Genomic DNA, 20557 nt, shown 5'->3' with positions numbered 1-20557 from the left:
AAGGCAAAAACGATATTTTACTGGTCTACAAGTTCCCAAATTTCCTTTAGGAAAATACTTGGGTATTATCCCGTAAACTACTTGAGTGGCTGAAGCTTTAAAAACAAGCATCCTGGCTGACACGGAGCAACCCCGTCTCTACTAAAAATACAAAAAATTAGCCGGGCATGGTGGCGGCGCCTGTAGTCCCAGCTACTCGGCAGGCTGAGGCAGGAGAATGGCGTGAACCCGGGAGGCGGAGCTTGCAGTGAGCCGAGATCGTGCTACCGCACTCCAGACTGGGCAACAGAGCGAGACTCCGTCTCAAAAAGAAAAAAAACAAGCTAATATGTAACAGTTCCGTCATAAGGCCATATCACAAACAGTGATAACATGTGGAATTCAATAGGAAAATGAAATAGATGTTCATAGAAAAAAGACTTTAACACATTATCCATCTGGATGCCATGAGTTCTGTGGACCTCCCTCATACAGACTCTAGGAGCCAATCTAGGGGAAATTTTGTTGTGATCCAAAAATGTCACTGGATTAGGAATTGAGAACCCTACATTCTCACTCAGGTTTTTCTATAAATAGGCTACATGACTTCAGATAAATGGCTGCATGTTGTATCTGAGGTTCCTCTAACATGGGTGTTAGGAGTAGATGATCTCCATAAGCCTTCTAGCTATAAAGTTCACCGACTCTATTGATTCAGCTGGGAGACTGTACCTAAGTAACAGGAACAGACTGAGTACTGGAAGAGGAATGTATTCTCTCTCAACATCAATGACCTTGAATGTGAGAGTGATTACAGAGTTTTGACACCTAGCAGTGCCTGGACCCAGGTCTCAAATCCTGTTTGTACTCCTGCTCCTATAGACACAACTGCTTTTCCCAAACTTGCAGAAACTGGACTCCCATTAAGATGAAAGAGGGTGCCGGCTGCGGTGGCTCACACCTGTAATTCCAGCACTTTGGGAGGCCGAGGCGGGCAGATCACGAGGTCAAGAGATCAAGACCATCGTGGCCAACATGGTGAAACCCTGTCTCTCCTAAAAATACAAAAATTTGCTGGGTGTGGTGGCACGTGCCTGTAGTCCCAGCTACTCGAGAGGCTGAGGCAGGAGAATCGCTTGAACCTGGGAGGCGGAGGTTGCAGTGAGCCGAGATCTCGCCACTGCACTCCAGCCTGGGGACAAGTGAGACTCCGTCCCAAAAAAAAAAAAAAAGATGGAAGAGGGAAAGGGTTTGAGACACTAGCTGGATTTGAGAGAGATGTTTAGCTGAGGTCTTAGGAAGGAGACTGCAAACTTGCCAGCATTGTAGTGATTGGCTAAGCTCTGCTGTTGGATTTTTCTCTGAGAATGAGAATGAATGTGGCCCAGCATTCAGGGTGTCTCCTTTGGGAGTTCCCATGGGGCTTCCAGAGATTGCCAGAGGCACACTGGGAGCAGTCACAGTTATCTATGAGGTGGCAGTTCTGCAAGCCCTGTCTGTGACTCAAAGCAGCCTCCTTGTTTCCTCACATCAGACAGACTTCCATTAAGAATGGGGTTCATGTGAGACCAGAAGGGGCTGGACTATATATTTAGCCAAGACAGGTGGTGAAATAATTTATTTTCTGATATACTTTATCTTTCTTAGAGAATGTATCAGAACTTTTTTGGGAAAGAGTGATGAGTCTTGATTTGTAAAAGCATGTCACCTCTTATGGTAATCTCCAAAGCAGCATTTACAATCACATGTGAATGAGTCATAAACTAAGAAATGTTGAATGATCTGAAATAAGGGTATGTTGATTTCTCTCATCAAATATTCATTTTTGGCAACATAATGGACTCAAGGCACAGATATTAAGTGCTTTGAAATTCTCAAAGCCACAAAGACAGGCCATATCTATGAATGTTTCTGATATGTCACTCTCCTCCCTCCTTCCCTCTTAATGATGTATAAATGCATTCAAACACACAATCACACATTTATTTTATCTCCTCTCAGTTATGTGTTCTCCATGTGGTTTGGTGAGATATTTTAAAATACTCTTCAATGGATAATTGAAGGTTCAAAAAATTTTATGTAAAATTCTCCCAGATAGAAGAGATTAGTAAAGAAATATTCTTTCCAAGTCTCAATCTGAATACAATACTGATTCAGGACCCCCGTCCAGGTTCTCATAACTGCAAATTCCCAATATGCTGTTCAGCTTTTGTCTCCTTCTCAATTCTGATTTTCAAGATGAGAGTTCTTGGCTGGAATATTTGCTAACAGTGAGAAGACATCTTCAGTTCTTGGTGAGGCATTCAGGTATTACAGAACATGACTATTTAAGCCGTGTGTGTGCATGCTTGTCACATCCTGCCTGGTAAACAATTTCTGGTTTTTATATACATGACTTCCTCTCCCACTAACTGTAGGAATTTTTGTGATTAGAAACTAAGTGTGGTCTTTATCTTTCCTGGTGTCTCCTGTGGTGTTTTAAATATAAGAGTTGTCCAGTAAGTGTTTGGTGGACACATTTCTGAGTCCTCATGAATTATACTTTCAACCTTCACTAATGCTTTTTTGCAGCTCATTTACAGGTATTATAACATTCCATTTAGCTATAGATGAAGCATTCCATCCTTATAGTTAGCCAAGTTCTTCTATTGTGGTGTAGAGATCTTTAGGTGAAACTATCTTTAGAGTCTGTCATGAACCACAGGGTGAAAAAGACCTATCTGTACTACAGTATGAACATCCTTTCAGGAGAGGTCTACATTCATGCTTTTGCATATAACTCATATCAGTTTAATTTCTAACCTCTTCTTTAGCTTTCCATTGGCATTCCATAGCAGAAGCTCTTCCTAATGTGAAATACAAGAGAAGATCTACAGATTCAAGACTTTGTGTCTGGGAGGTCCACCAAGAACTCTGAACCTCAGTTCTTTATTCTCCAAAGGATATTTTGATATGTCCCCATCAGTGAGGACAGGGACTTTGTACAAGAAAGAGAAATTAATGAAACTTGTGAGCATCTGAATATTCTGATACCTTACCTCCCCACTCTCACCCTATCTAAAACCTCATCACCTGGCTTAGCATATAAAGAGCTTAATGGTGGGATACATCAGGCTGACCTAGGTTTAGGACCTAGCCACCATTATAACTTTTGGCAGCCTAGGACAAGGTATCATTCCCTTCTAAGGCTCAGTTTTCTCATGTAAAATGGAGATAATAATATCCACTTCTTGGGGTAGTTGGGAGGATTAAATAAGATTATATATGATAAATGTTCTGCATAGTACCTAGCACAAAATTAATCTTTAAAAAAAGGAGATCTATTATTATCTAAGTACCATAGTGGGCCAGCTTCCAAGTACTTAGGAAAGATCCTTGCACAAAGTAGGAGCTCTTTAAATACTGTGCAGGCAGCAAATGCCAGTTACATTTTCAAATTTGGCTTTTGTTTATTTTGTCAGAGACTAGAGCATATTCATGAGCAGAGGAAAAAGAAGAGATCCAGAGTATACAAAATTTTCCTTAAACAACTTTATTGAGGTATAATTTTTGTCCAATATCACCCATTTTAAGTATATATTAAATATATATTTGATAAGTTTTGACAAACATATGTAATCACACATATGAAACAAGTCCCTGAGGTATGGAGGTACTGGGATCCAAAACAGAAATGTAAGGTGTGACCTGACTAAGAAAGGAAAATTCACCCTGTCAGGTGGTCAAACCAGAATGACTCCATTTTGAGTGAGGGCTAGGAAAATGAGGCTGAGACTTGCTGGGCTGCATTCTAAAAAAGTTAGGCAATCCTAGCTTTTAGATGTTTATGGTTAAGGGGACAAATTAATAATGTTTACTAAACACACCCAGATTTAGGAGTGTCCGGGTATCCCGATATCTGGAGAATAAAGGCATTCCTAATTTTGCTTTAAAGACAGTAGTATCAATTCTTGCAAAATATAGTAATTAAGAAAATTCATCCTTTATCACAAACCCTAGTAGCAGAACACATCTCCCCATATAATACAAGCGTTGTACCTAGGGTGAGTGCGTTCCTCCTCTTACTTTCAGGAATGTCCTACTCTGTCTATAGAATAGCTGTTCTTCCACCACTTTACTTCCTTAATAAACTTGCTTTCTCTTTGCACTGAGGACTCACCCTGAATTCTTTCTTGCACAAGATCCAAGAACCCTTTCTTGGGGTCTGGATTGGGACCCCTTTCCTGTAATGGCCTCAGGCTCCCCAGGGAAGGAGTTAAGGTGGATGAAAATGTAGATAAATAGGCACTAGGAGGGGGTAGGAGATGACATTGAAAACATTCTCTAATGTTATCTATTTCTCCTATGTGATAAGAGGCAAGGTACTTGCTGAAGAAAAGGTAAACAAGGATGAGACAGGTTCTACCTTAGAATATGAAAGTTTAAATAGCATATGTGGGGAGCGACTGACAAGGAATGTGAATAGAAATTGCCCAGCTAGGTCTGTGTATATGTTACAGCCTGGGTGTAGCATGGAGAGTGTGAGTGCTAGACTAATTCAAGGTTGGGGACTTCTCAGGGGGTAAGAATGAGGAGCAGAAGGCTGGAGACAAGAGTTTTCCCCAGGGTTTGTAAGTATTGTTGATGAACCATGGGTGTATGCTGCTTAGAGAAGGAAGGGAAGCCATGAGGGGACCCAGAGGTATGATGTAATGAAGGGATTGAGAGAGCTGGGTATCTCCATGAAATGTGAGAGTGGGTGGGGTGGGAGTTCACACGAGCTGAGATGCACAGGGAGTTTCTTGCTAGTTGGATTTAACATTCCATGGAGGACATATTCTGAAGGATGATGTATTAGTTTTCACACTGCTATAAAGATACAACTGAAGACTGAGTGATTTTTAAAGGAAAGATATTTAACTGACACATTGCACGTGGCTGGGGAGGCCTCAGGAAACTTACAATCATGGCAGAAGGGGAAGCAGGCACGTCTCACATGGCAGTAGGTGACAGAAAGAGAGAGAAGTCCAGGGGAAACTGCCATTTATAAAACCATCAGATCTTGTGAGAACCCTCTCACTATCGTGAGAATAGCACTGGAGAAAATCACCCATATGATTCAATCACCTCCCACCAGGCCTCTCCCTCAACAGCTGGGGAATATAATTCAAGATGAGATTTGGGTGGGTACACAAAGCCTAATCATATCAGATAACAAAGTTCATGTTGTGCTCACAGAAATCAGCTCTTCACATATAGTGGAATGCAAAGTTAATTTGTTAATAATGGATAGAAAAGAAAGAATAATTTTGACAACACTAAGCTTTTTTTTTTTTTTTTTTTGAGATGGAGTTTCGCTTTGTCGCCCAGGCTAGAGTGAAGTGGTGCAATCTCTGCTCACTGCAACCTCCGCCCCCAGGGTTCAAGCGATTCTCCTGCCTCAGCCTCCTGAGTAGCTGGGATTATAGGTGCCTGCCACCATGCCTGGCTAATTTTTGTATTTTTTAGTAGAGATGGGGTTTCACAATGTTGGCCAGGCTGGTCTCCTGACTTCAGGTGATCCACTGCCTCGGCCTCCCAAAGTGCTAGGATTACAGGCATGAGCCACAATGCCTGGCCCAACACTGGGCTTTTAAAAAGCACTGCCAGTGTTTCAGTGGGTAGTGTTCTTACCCATAGTCTTGGGAGACAACTATTACATTGCATACTGCTTAATTCATTAGCAAATCCTATTGACTTTGCCTTCAAAATACGGCCGGAATTCCACCACTCTCACCATTTTTATTGCTACCACAGTTGATATGAATATCTGTAATTGCAGCTAAATTGGACTTCCTGCTAACATCCTTGATCCCCTGTAGTCTCTTCTTGTTATAGCTGTCACAAAGATTCTTTTAAAGCACAAGTCAGATGATATTCTTCTCCATTCAGTACTGTCCAATAACTTCCCATCTCATTCAGCAAATGAGCCCAAGGGCTGCTAGACCTAAATAGCCACTCTATTCCCCACCCTCCATCTCTCTCCACCTTTCCCCACCCATTTTATTCTTTGATCTCAACTTCTGCTCTCCCCCTTGCTCATTTGGCTTCAGCCACCTGGTTCTCCTTGTCAATCCTGGATCACTACCTGCATATTTTTACTACAAAATGTTTATTCATGGTTCTTTCTGCTTTCTAAGTTTTTTTTTTTTTCCTATATGTCTGTGGTATTTACTTCCTCACTTCCTCTGCTCTTTGCTCAAACATCAAGCTAGGGCCTCCCCTGACCATCCTTTTTAATGTTGACTTCCTCCCTACTACAAATATTCAGCTCCTGCTATTGATTTATTTTTGCCATAGGACTTATTATCTAATATCTTATATATTTTTATTATGGATTATTGTCTCTTTCTTTCAACTTGTGAATAAACTCCATTCAAGTAGGAATTTTGTCTGTTTTGTTATCTTCAGTACCTGAGCAGTACCTAGCACTTAATAGGCAATCAATAAATGAATTGACTGTAAGGATATTTGTCCTGACTCAGAAGGTTAACAAGGATATCCAGGACCTGAACTCAGCTCTGCAACAAGCAGACCTAATAGACATCTATAGAATTTTCCACCCCAAATCAACAGAATATACATTCTTTTCAGCACCACATCACACTTATTCTAAAATTGACCACATAATTGGAAGTAAAGCACTCCTCAGCAAATGTAAAAGAACAGAAATCACAACAAACTGTCTCTCAGACCACAGTGCAATCAAATTAGAATTCAGGATTAAGAAACTCACTCAAAACCACGCAACTACATGGAAACTGAACAACTTGCTCCTGAATGACTGCTGGGTAAATAACGAAATGAAGGCAGAAATAAAGATGTTCTTTGAAACCAATGAGAACAGAGACACAACATACCAGAATCTCTGGGACACATTTAAAGCAGTGTTTAGAGTGAAAGTTATAGCACTAAATGCCCACAAGAGAAAGAGGAAAGATCTAAAATCGACACCCTAACATCACAATTAAAAGAACTGGAGAAGCAAGAGCAAACACATTCAAAAGCTAGCGGAAGGCAAGAAATAACTAAGATCAGAGCAGACCTGAAAGAGATAGAGACACAAAAAAACCCTTCAAAAAATCAATGAATCTAGGAGCTGGTTTTTTGAAAAGATCAACAAAATTGATAGACCACTAGCAAGACTAATAAAGAAGAAAATAGAGAAGAATCAAATAGACGCAATAAAAAATGATAAAGGGGATATCACCACTGATCCCACAGAAATACAAACTACCATCAGAGAATACTATAAACACCTCTATGCAAATAAACTAGAAAATCTAGAAGAAATGGATAAATTCCTGGACACATACATCCTCCCAAGACTAAACCAGGAAGAAGCTGAATCTCTGAATAGACCAATAACAGGCTCTGAAATTGAGGCAATAATTAATAGCCTACCAACCAAAATATGTCCAGAACCAGACAGATTCACAGCCAAATTCACCAGAGGTACAAGGAGGAGGTGGTACCACTCCTTCTGAAACTGTTTCAATCAATAGAAAAAGAGAGAATCCTCCCTAACTCATTTTATGAGGCAAACATCATCCTGATACCAAAGCCTGGCAGAGACACACACAAAAAAGAGAATTTTAGGCCAATATCCCTGATGAATGTCGATGTGAAAATCCTCAGTAAAATACTGGCAAACTGAATCCAGCAGCACACCGAAAAGCTTATCCACCACAATCAAGTCAGCTTCATCCTTGGGATGCAAGGCTGGTTCAAAATACGCAAGTCAATAAACGTAATTGATCACATAAACAGAACCAATGACAAAAACCACATGATTATCTCAATAGAGGCAGAAAAGGCCTTTGAAAAAATTCAACAGCCCTTCATGCTAAAAACTCTGAATAAACTAGGTATTGGTGGAACGTATCTCAAAATAATAAGAGCTATTTATGACAAACCCACAGCCAATATCATAATGAATGGGCAAAAAGTGGAAGCATTCCCTTTGAAAACTGGCACAAGACAGGGATGCCCTCTCTCACCACTCCTATTCAACATAGTGTTTGAAGTTCTGGCCAGGGCAATCAGGCAAGAGAAAGAAATAAAGGATATTCAATTAGGAAATGAGGAAGTCAAACTGTCCCTGTTTGCAGATGGCATGATTGTATATTTAGAAAACCCCATTGTCTGAGCCCAAAACCTCCTTAAGCTGATAAGCAACTTCAGCAAAGTCTCAGGATACAAAATCAATGTGCAAAAATCACAAGCATTCCTATACACCATTAACAGACAAACAGGGAGGCAAATCATGAGTGAACTCCCATTCACAATTGCTACAAAGAGAATAAGATACCTAGGAATCCAACTTACAAGGGATGTGAAGGATCTCTTCAAGTAAAACTACAAACCACTGCTCAAGGAAATAAAAGAGGACACAAACAAATGGAAGAAAATTCCATGCTCATGGATAGGAAAAATCAATATCATGAAAATGGCCATACTGCCCAAAGTAATTTATAGATTCAATGTAATCCCCATCAAGCTACCAATGACTTTCTTCACAGAATTGGAAAAAACTACTTTAAAGTTCATATGGAACCAAAAAAGAGCCTACATTGCCAAGACAATCCTAAGCAAAAAGAACAAAGCTGGAGGCATCATGCTACCTGACTTCAAACTATACTACAAGGTTACAATAACCAAAACAGCATGGTGCTGGTACCAAAACATATATAGACCAATGGAACAGAACAGAGGCCTCAGAAATTACACCAAACATCTACAAACATCTGATCTTTGACAAACCTGACCAAAAAAAGCAATGGGGAAAGGATTCCCTATTTAACAAATGGTGCTAGCCATACGTAGAAAGCTGACTAATGTACTGCATAATTGGTACATTGTCAGCTCCAAAAAGGAACTGCTATGGGATCTTGGGCTCTCCAGGCCTCAGTTTCTTCATCTGGCTGACTGTCGTGGATCAGAGGAGATGATCTCCAAGGGCCTTTTCAGCTTGGAGTGTTGCCTAAGGAGTGACCGAGGGAGGAGGCAGCTGTGCCAAGGTCCCCAGCCAGCCATGGGTGACTGACTAGCCATATGTAGAAAACTGACTAGCCATATGTAGAAAGCTGAAACTAGATCCCTTCCTTACACCTTATACAAAAATTAATTCAAGATGAATTAAAGACTTAAATGATAGACTTAAAACCATAAAAAGCCTAGAAGAAATCCTAGGCAATACCATTCAGGACATAGGCATGGGCAAAGCCTTCATGACTAAAACACCAAAAGCAATGGCAACAAAAGCCAAAATAGACAAATGGGATCTAATTAAACTAAAGAGCTTCTGCACAGCAAAAGAAACTACCATCAGAGTGAACAGGCAACCTACAGAATGGGAGAAAATTTTTGCAATCTACCCATCTGACAAAGGGCTAATATCCAGAATCTACAAAGAACTCAAACAAATTTACAAGAAAAAAACAACCCCATCAAAAAGTTGGCAAAGGATATGAGCAGACACTTCTCAAAAGAAGACATCTATGCAGCCAACAGTCACATGAAAAAATGCTCATCATCACTGGTCATCAGAGAAATGCAAATCAAAACCACAATGAGATACCATCTCACACCAGTTAGAATGGCAATCATTGAAAAGTCAGGAAACAACAGATGCGGGAGAGGATGTGGAGAAATGGGAACTCTTTTACAGTGTTGGTGGGAGTGTAAATTAGTTCAACCATTGTGGAAGACACTGTGGTGATTCCTCAAAGATCTAGAACTAGAATTACCATTTGACCCAGCGGTCCTGTTACAGGGTATATACCCAAAGGATTATAAATCGTGCTCCTATAAAGACACAGGCACACGTATGTTTATTGCAGCACTATTCACAATAGCAAAGACTTAGAACCAACCAGATGTCCATCAATGATAGACTGGATTAAGAAAATGTGGCACATATACACCATGGAATACTATGCAGCCATAAAAAAGGATGAGTTCATGTCCTTTGCAGGGACATGGATGAAGCTGGAAACTATCATTCTCAGCAAACTCTTACAAGGACAGAAAACCAAACACTGCATGTTCTCACTCATAGGTGGGAACTGAACAATGAGATCACTTGGACACAGAGCCGGGACCATTACACACTGGGGCCTGTCGGAGGGTGGGGTGCCTGGGGGAGGGATAGCATTAGGAGAAATACCTAATGTAAACGATGAGTTGATTGGTGCAGCAAACCAACATGGCACATGTATACCTATGTATCAAACCTGCACGTTGTGCACATGGACCCTAGAACTTAAAGTATAATGATAATAAAAAAGATATTTGCCTTGACTATAAAGCAAAATTTTAATTGAATGTGGGCTTAGATACTAAGAAAAAGGATAACAAGCCATGATTTAAAAAAAAAAAAGATAATTTCCTCTGGGGAAAAAAGAAAGAAAATGAAAAAAAGAAGAAAGGAAGAACTAAAGCTGCTGCTGTTTAATTATTAATTAACTATTAGCTCCTTAATAGTTCAAAAACTGAGACAGGTCAAAGGTCAGAGACAGAAAATAAAGAAGTAGGATATGGATTTAAGAAATCACTGGGAGGCCTTGTATTCTAAGTACATATTCTAGGAAAAGCCATAATCTAATTTAACATCTCTCCACATTTGTGAAAATTTAGGTTGTAAGGAACTGCAGAATATCATTAGAAAGGGTGTTTAAAAAGCATGGCATTAGGTTAAATAGGCCAGTATGCTAAAGGGAGCTAAACAGGATGACAAGATGTGTTTTAGCAAAATAGTTCATGAAAATGATTACTTCAAAAGAAGTTTTCTTATACTATAAACACCTGTATGCAAATAAACTAGAAAATCTAGAAGAAATGGATAAATTCCTGGACACATACATCTTCCCAAAACTAAACCAGGAAGAAGTCAAGTCCCTGAATAGGCCAATAACAAGTTCTGAAATTGAGGGAGTAATTAATAGCCTACCAACCAAAAAAAGCCCAGGACCAGACTGATTCACAGCAAAATTCTACTAGAGACAAAAAGGGGAGCTGGTACCCTGAAACTATTCCAAACAATAGAAAAAGAGGGATTCCTCCCTAACGCAATTTATGAGGCCAGCATCATCCTGATACCAAAACCTGGCAGAGACACAACAAAAAAAGAAAATTCCAGGCCAGTATCCAAAATCCTCAATAAAATGCTGTCAAACCGAGTCCAGCAGCACATCAAAAAGCTTATCTACCACAATCGAGTTGACTTCATCTCTGGGGTGGAAGGCTGGGTTCAACATGCGCAAATCAATAAATGTTATCCATCACACAAACAGAACCAATGACAGAAACCACATGATTACCTCAATAGATGCAGAAAAGGCCTTCAATAATATTCAACAGCCCTTCATGTTAAAAACTCTCAATAAACTAGGTATTGATGGAACATATCTCAAAATAATAAGAGCTATTTATGACAAATCCATAGCCAATATCATACTGAATGGGCAAAAGCTAGAAGCATTCCTTTTGAAATCTGGCACAAGACAAGGATGACCTCTCTCACCACTCCTATTCAACATAGTTTTGGAAGTTCTGGCCAGGGCAATCAAGCAAAAGAAAGAAATAAAGGGTATTTAAATAGGAAGAGAGGAAGTCAAATTGTCTCTGTTTGCAGATGACGTGACTGAATATTTAGAAAACCCCATAGTCTCAGCCCCAAAATCTCCTTATGCTGATAAGCATTTTCAGCAAAGTCTCAGGATACAAAATTGATGTGCAAAAATAACAAGCATTCCTATACGCCAATAATAGACAAGCAGAGAGCCAAATTATGAATGCACTCCCATTCAAAATTGCTATAAAGAGAATAAAATACCTCGGAATACAACTTAGAAGGGACATAAAGGACCTCTTCAAGAACTACAAACCACTGCTCAAGGAAATAAGAAAGGACACAAACAAATGGAAAAACATTCCATGCTCATGGATAGGAAGAATCAATATCGTGAAAATGGCCATACTGCCCAAGGTAATGTATAGATTCAATGTTATTTCCATCAAGCTACCATTGACTTTCTTCTCAGAATTAGAAAAAACTACTTTAAATTGCATATGGAACAAAAAGCCTGTATAGCCAAGAGACTTCTAAGCAAAAAGAACAGAACTGGAGGCATCACCCTACCTGACTCCAAACTATACCACAAGCCTACAGTAACCAAAACAGCATGGTACTGGTACCAAAACAGATATATAGACCAATGGAACAGAACAGAGACCTCAGAAATAACACCACACATCTACAACCATCTGATCTTCGACAAACCTGCCAAAAACAAGAAATGGGGAAAGGATTCCCTATTTAATAAATGGTGCTGGGAAAACTAGCTAGCCGTATGTGGAAAGCAAAAACTGGACCCCTTCCTTACATCTTATACAAAAATTAACTCAAGATGGATTAAATACTTAAATGTTAAACCCAAAACCATAAAAACCCTAGAAGAAAACCTAGGTAATACTATTCAGGACATAGGCATGAGCAAAGAATTCATGACTAAAACAACAAAAGCAACTGCAACAAAAGGCAAAATTGACAAATGGGATCGAATTAAACTAAAGAGCTTCTGCACAGCAAAAGAAACTATCAGGGTAAACAGGCAACCTCAGAATGGGAGAAAATTTTTGCAATCTACCCATCTGACAAAGGTCTAATATCCAGAATCTACAAGCAACTTAAATTTACAAGAAAAAAACAACACCATCAAAACATGGGCGAAGGAAATGGACAGATACTTCTCAAAAGAAGACATTTACGCAGCCAACAAACATATGGAAAAAAAGCTCATCATCACTGGTTATTAGAGAAATGCAAATCAAAACCACAATGAGATACCATCTCATACCAGTTAGAACTGTGATTATTAAAAAGTCAGGAAACAGATGCTGGCAAGGCCGTGGAGAAATAGGAACGCTTTTACACTGTGGGTAGGGGTGTAAATTAATTCCACCATTGTGGAAGACAGTGTGGTGATTCCTCAAGGATATAGAATCAGAAATACCATTGGCCCCAGCAATCCCATTACTGGGTATATACCCAAAGGAATATAAATCATTCTACTATAAAGACACATGCACATATATGTTTATTGCATCACTATTTACAATAGCAAAGACTTGGAACCAACACAAATGCCCATCAATGATAGACTGGATAAAGAAAATGTGGCACATATGCACCATGGAATACTATGTAGACATAAAAAAGAATGAGTTCATGTCCTTTGCAGGGACACAGATGAAGCTGGAAGCCATCATTCTCAGCAAACTAACATAGGAACAGAATACCAAACACCCCATGTTCTCACTCATAAGTGGGAGTTGAATAATGAGAACACATAGACACAGGGAGGGGAACATCACACACCAAGTCCTGTTAGGGATTGGGGGGCAAAGGGAGGCAGAGCATTAGGACAAATACCTAATGCATGCAGAGCTTAAAACCTTGATGACGGGTTGATAGGTGCAGCAAACCACCATGGCACATTTATGCCTTTGTAACAAACCTGCACATGTATCCCAGAACTTAAAGTAAAATAAAATAAAAAAGAAGTTATCTTAGTATAAAAAAGGAGAAAAGGTTGTGTTTTTTTGTGAGTGTTGAAAAAGCATAATGAGTAAAGTATTAGGGAAATGAGTGCATTGAGGAGGAGGATGGGGAAGGTAGTTAAATATAAACCTGGTTTTATTTGCAAAGCTTTAATCTTGATAAACGGGACCTTCTTAAAGCAAATATCTTATATAGGGAGCTCATATTTGTGTTTCAAAATCTAGGTTATAGTCCAAACGATTTCAAATCTGAGAGAAACTTTTTTTAGAGTCCATTGTACTTAGTGTTAATATGACAACAAACCACAAAATATTAAGAAGCCAGTAATTATGAAGAAAATAATAGGTAATTATTCAAACCAAGACTTAATAACTGAAAATGTGTAAATAAGTTTGTTAGATCTTTGAGGGCTCTGCCAGGGACTGTTCTTTGCAGTAGCTAAAACTTCCTTTTCTATAAATGATTAACAAGAAATATTTGTTTAATTGACTTGAAAAACTCCAAACATGCTATGTTCACTTTTAAGAAAGATGATTATTAGAAAGTTAATTTATGCTAAATGAAGTATAAATAAGAACTAGATTGTACATATGTTTGAATCTTGATATCTTTGCCATCTATTCTGTGAATTGGATTAAGGTGTTCTACCCCCAGAACAGAAAGATGCTGTTTTCCAAAATAGCAGGAAAGAAATTAGATTAATAAAAATAATTTTCTCTATTTACGTTTTATTCCATTAATTGTTCTGAAACATTTGCCTTCTATTGCCATTTGCTTATGATAGAATCTTGTGCAAGAACATAACAATTTTGTAAAAATGCAGTTGTTACACCTTGCAGAATACACAATCTTGAGCTCATTGTCACAGAGTAGCTAACAAAATCATGCCTTAGAGAAACAGTATTTATGATATGAGCCTTTGCCTGAAGGAAAATGATTTTTAGAGGCTGTAAAATCTACCTTTGGCTTAAGCCAGACCAGCAAAGAGCCCCTGCACATGGACCACACAGCAGTGGCCTCTGAAGACTTGTTTTTACTGAACTGTGCTTTGGTGGGAAGTCCTCAGCACCTTCTACACAGAAAGCAGCCTATGTAATTTGCTCTTGTTAGAGGCATTCTGCTCATTACATAGTGACCTCTTTCTGCGGACCTTTGGGAGAAGTTTATTTTTAACTTCAGTCTCAATAAAAGTGTGCTCCTTTTGTACATTTTTTGGGGACACCATATGGTATAACTGATAAGGTTTTTTTGTGCATTGGCTGTTTAAAAAGTTCACTTAAACCCAAGTTCACCCATAGCAAGGTCGATAGCTTTATGATATGCATTTTCCTGTTAGCTTTTTTCTGCTTCCTGTTTATGTTTCTACCTCCGGTTTTGCTTTCTTCCCTACTTCTAACATATGTCATCTAGTAGTATTTTTTATTTTTTTTAAGCAGCCTTAAGTCTTGGGGGGACAAGATGAGAGAGAAATATATTCATTCACACATGCCTAAAAATATGTTGTATTTAGTCATTTGGGTTTTATTTTCTGCTAAGAACATTGTGTTTCACAATTATTTTGCCACCTGAAGAAATATGATAACTTTTTATTTAAAATTCTAGCTGCCAGGAGTGCAGAGAAGATTATTCATAATGCTGGCAAATATCAAACCAAACTATCATCACCAGCCAATAATTTTTAATAACCTACTTTGTGTATTGCAGAGAAGTACAGTTTTCACAATATCTACTATAACCTAGCATGCTGACTGTTCTTTCTAGTTTATTTTCTGGCACAATTTATTTACCTCTCCCATTTAAACTCCTTCATTGGCAACTAATTGATTTTTTTTTTGGAGAGAAAATTTTTACTTGATTTTATTTAAATCTTCAAATTTGTGGATAGTTTGATAATTTCTGAATCCTATACTAGGCCTGTGGGATCAGGATGTAAACTAATGCCAATAGTCCCTACCCCTGAGAAAAACATAATTAGGTCAGTTAAACCCACTGAAAAAAGTCCATGCAAGCTGTTCAATTATTTGTTTAGCCTGAATAATTAAAGCTTGACCTCTATGTGAATGTCTTCAGAACTCTGGCTAAGTACAGTTGAACCAGACATGCCACCTACTGGGAAGAGCATCAAGTATGGGTAGAAAATAGAGCTGCAATAAAAAGTAATGAGCAGTGGATGGTGGTGATGGCTGCACAACAATGAGAATGTACTTAATGCCGCTGAATTGTACACTTAAAGAGTAACTTTTACGTGTATTTTACTACAATTTCTAAAGAGGTAATGAGCAGTATTAAAAAGCATTAGAGAATAGTAGGAATTGATATTAGTAATTAATACCATTATATTCATAGTATATCATATTTTCATTATAATGCTAATAATAAATACTGATAGAACGCTTACTATGTACCAATACTATTGCAATCATAGAATTATAGCCTTTGTCACTATTTCTCCCAGTCTATTCATAAAAGAAAAGCTTTTTAAACATTTTTACTTGTCACATCTGTAAACAAGGTTGCCACATTCCAGACTTTCAGAAAGTCTTTTTAATCAGCAGGAAGGAACTTCAATACAAGGTGTAGATAACTAAGACGGTAAAGCCATTACCAAATTTCCTGTCAATAAAAAGCAGGTGGGGTATGAAATTAACTGCACACCATTCCTAAGACATTGAGAAGCTTCTTCTAAGTGTAAAACATGAAAGTACAGATGAGTTAGAAGTGGTTTAGATGTGGACCAGTGGTAAAAATAAAACCATCGCATAAGAACTTTGAACTCTTATCATTGTCCAAACATCCTCAATGATTGTCTCATCTCTCCATTAGTCAATTTCTCACATACAACATACTTTTACCCGTCTTCTCCCCACTCCAGTGTCATTCTCCTATCACCCTAAGCAAGTCAGAATCCTGTTCCTCATGGGCGTCTTCTATAATATTTCCAAAGGTGACCCACTTTTAATCTGGTCATTACCATCTGTAATTCATGATTTGGAGATTAGGGATATGTATTGTATCTGTTTTTGTGTCTTTCCCCACCCTCACATCATCAGTTCTACCCAGGTAATTCTTATTTGTTTTGACCTTGCACATACACTGGATTTATGGGCATGGTACAGGAGATGGAGGGAGGTGGATAAGTCATTATTAGACTGTATAGAGAGGGTAGGGAAAATGAGTAGGTATGTCAGAGAAAGCTTAACTGGGCCCTGAATTTGAGCATAAAGCTCTTATTTATCCTGGTTTTTATTGATCCTTATCCCAGTCATCTCTTCTTTGGAGTTCTGCACAGGTTGCCTTCATACACATCTAATGTCAGATGACCTAGGTTAAATCATCTCCAAAAGTTTTCACAGTCTGATTCCATCCCACAAGGCTACTCATCTAATTGTCTTTTTCTTTACTACTCAGGGTGTAATCTGTTAGGCTTAATAGGCTCATAGTGTCTATTTGCTTCTTATGTTTGTTTCTCTATGCAACTAGATGATGTATTTGAATAAGCCAGAGAAGTGTCTTTTATTTCCTTTATATACTCTCCCCTACAATGCCTGTCATAGTGGTTTGCTGTGTAGATAGAATGAGCTTAATACTTTTTAAAAAATTAAAATGATAGTACATGTAGAGAGGTTAATATCAAGTTTTCTTTACATGTACCAAATGTAAAATACATGTATATGTTTTGGTGGGGACAGTTCATACAAGCCAGAGATAATAAAATCTTAAAGCTCTGTAGTCTCTCCCAACAATTTAAGTACTTGGAAATGAAAAACCTTGTTATCTGGGCATTGACCATGTAAATATTATTCCACACATAATCATTTTGTCTTTGTCTACAGCTTTCCTTATCTCTAGGCTATGAGAATATATGAACTTGGGAGAATTAGGCATTCAGAATTTTCCATAAAATACTTCTCCATTAGGAAATATAAAACAAGAAAAATGCTAACATGGAGCTATCAGATATTTTTAAGTATGTGTTAGGCCCACTGCACTGGGGCATGTGCCAATATTTTGTAAAACCAAAATTCACTGCCTAGTAAATTGTTCCTTCCTGGTCTGTCCAGAGAAGTAAATGGTGAAATATTCATGGCTCTTGGGAACATCCAAGCTATTTGGCTAGAGCTTTTCCCTGGGTTTGCCAAAATGGCCCTGAACTCAAAATATGGTGTTTATTCAAAATGATTATAAAAATGGCATGAAGTTTTTTATTTCTTTTAATAACTTGAAGGAATTCTGGAGAAATAATTTCATGTTTCTTCTAGTCCTTTCATATTTTTGATACATTCACAGCTATTCTTTTCCAAATTGCAATTAGAATGACTAATAATGTTTAGAATTTTATCTGTTGGTTTCTCTTAAGTCATGATTCTACCGTGAGTCATTTAACTTCTTTCCATAGCACCCAGTTATAACAAACAGTGGATTATGTCACTGGAGACGTACTATGTAGTCAAACTTGTAATTTCATCTAAGTGAGTTCAGAGAGAGAAATAAAAAGTGGGTATCTTTTTTATTTCAAAATAAGAGGGGTTTTAATATTTCTACACAGCATTAGATAATAGCCCAAACATATTATTGATCCCCAAACAAGTATTTTCCAGATCAATTAATAGTCATTATCAATTAATATTCATGTCTACCTGTCTGAGCAATGGATTAGAAACATTATAATTTTCATTTTATGGAAGAGAAACCAGACTAAAAGTCTAGGGATATGATCATTTGGTTTCTGGTTTCAGTTCTGACACTAACAAGCAATATCCTTGGGCAAGTTGTTTAATCTTTGGGGCCTTATTTTTCTCAAGTAGAGAAGAACGAAGCTGGATCTCATGCTCCATTCCCATCTCTTCCCTACCCCCCATCATTTCATAAGATTTTCTTGCCCCTATTATGCCTTAGTAAATTCTAGATCAAGAGAGATCCTGCCCAATTTCAGAGTAGAGAAGCCCAGGACTAGCTGCATAATTTGTGGGGCTCATTGAAAAATGGAAATGTCGAATTCCTTCTTAAAAAATAAAGGATTTCAAGAGGGTAACTGCAAAGCATTAAATTTAGCATGTGGTCCTTCTGAGCATGGGACGCTTTGCAACTGAACAGATCACACACATCCAAGAAGCTGGCCCTGTAGAAAACAAAGAAATGTTTTCCCCCACCTTCCAACATTCTCTTTTGCTCTTAACGGAATGGAAATCTTAGAAATGTTGATGGGACAATGACATGAATCATGAAAAGAAAGGAATAGTGGGAATACAAATATTAGAAAGCCAATGTTTTGTGGATGTTTGAAACTGTCATATACATTCATAGGGCTTACCCTACTGGTATGGGCAACAGGTGACTCTGGTAGTTTCTAAAGATGCTCCCAGTGAATTATGCCTCCTGTTATGTGGTCCTTATGCAGTTCCCTTCTACATTGAATCTAGACTGGCCTGTAATTTGTGTTCACAACGAACAGAATGCAGCAAAAGCAAAGCCCTGTCTCCTAGAGATTCTGGTATGTTGTCTCTTTGTTCTCATTGGTTTTAAGGAACTTATTTATTTCTGCCTTAATTTCATTATTTACCCAGTAGTCATTCAGGAGCAGGTTGTTCAGTTTCCATGTAGTTGTGTGGTTTTGAGTGAGTTTCTTAGTCCTCAGTTCTAATTTGATTGCTCTGTGGTCTGAGAGATTGTTATGTATTTCATTGATAAAATTTTATATATTTATGGTATACATAACATTTTGATATATGTACACGTTACAGGATGATTAAATCAAGCTAAGTAACATATCCATAATCTCACATACATTTTTTTTTGGTTGCTGTTTTAACACTAAGTTTTGGGGTGGTTTATTTCAGACACCCCAAATGACTGTCTATCTCATGTGATTTTAAGGATGTCTAAAGGTTCCCCAGTTGTGCAATGTCTACAGGATCACTGAATGCCAAGTCCCCAGGGAAAGGAATGATGAAAGGGGAAGTTGCTGGAAGAAGAGAGAGGAGGAAGTTGAGGCCATAGAGAGGAAGTCCCTGAAAGAAAACTTTAACTGCTTGCCAGTTTGGCCAGAGGTCTCTTTGAGCAGGAACAACTGCATTTAGACCAGCAGTTCCATGCTCTGTTTTACAGGTCTGAGCTTTCCAGTAGGTGAAATTATGTTTTGAAACTGTGTGCCATGTAGTACCAGCTAGAATAAAGCCAACATTACACATTCAGTTCTACCATGGTTATTTCAGTTCTGTTCCATATCTAATGACCACCAACCTTGAATATCAATGTGTGCAGTCCTTAGGGAGACCAGGACGGATTCACAATTTCAATGGGGCTACTGGAAAGATGCTTGGCTGTTTCTTTACTCATGGAAAGTCAGAAAAATCATTGTTATATAGGAAAGACAGGATATTTTAAGTACTTATTTCATTTGATAATATTGTTTTTCTCTTCACTCAAGAAAAACCATTAAAAAATCATGTGTTTGTGAAAGTTATCCAGGTCTATCAATTATTATTTAAAGTAATATCTGTTTTACTAGTGTGTAAAGGATTTAAAAGAGTTATAATGAAGCATTTTAACTACATAAATATTACTTCATAGCATTTTCAATCATTAAGAAAGATAAGCCCTTTTCTTGTTGGTTCTTGATATTTTCCTATCTGTATTCAAATTAATGCAGAAGTAATAGCTATTATCTTACTTACTGGTAGCAAGGAGTTACATTATAAAAGCTTCTTGTATAAAATTTTATTCACTAATAGAAAATAAAGAGAAATAGTGGAAAACTGTTAACATTTAACACAGCGTAAAATACATTGCCCATTCTAAATGGTTTGAGGTCTTAAAGAGTCTCTTACAGGGGTTTTTGAATATTCAATTCTAGTAAATATCACAGCCAAAGAGTTCTAGGCGAAGTGCAATACTTTGATTCCATGTTTTAGGAATGACACGAATAAACCTGGAAATGATTGGGGGGTTGAAAAAGTTCTTCACATGTCCTTTGGTATTAGTATTTCCTTCAAAAAT

The 20557-nt window shown here is 38.0% G+C and overlaps 1 protein-coding gene across 1 annotated transcript in view; it reads right to left on the bottom strand.

The window, feature by feature from the left end:
* The window catches only part of F5 (coagulation factor V), a 100311-nt gene that overhangs the window by 7671 nt on the left and 72083 nt on the right, over positions 1-20557 (bottom strand). Inside the window, exon 25 of the mRNA XM_003824624.6 lies at positions 1-20557. This exon is cut by the window's left edge and continues 7671 nt beyond it. Within this exon, the coding sequence (XP_003824672.4) occupies positions 20411-20557 (147 nt within the window). The 3' untranslated portion in view covers positions 1-20410.

Source organism: Pan paniscus, chromosome 1, assembly GCF_029289425.2.
Source record: "Pan paniscus chromosome 1, NHGRI_mPanPan1-v2.0_pri, whole genome shotgun sequence".
NCBI classification, from domain to species: domain Eukaryota; kingdom Metazoa; phylum Chordata; class Mammalia; order Primates; family Hominidae; genus Pan; species Pan paniscus.
The sequence above is the reverse complement of the archived record's forward strand: the minus strand, read 5'-3'. Positions and strand labels throughout refer to the sequence as shown.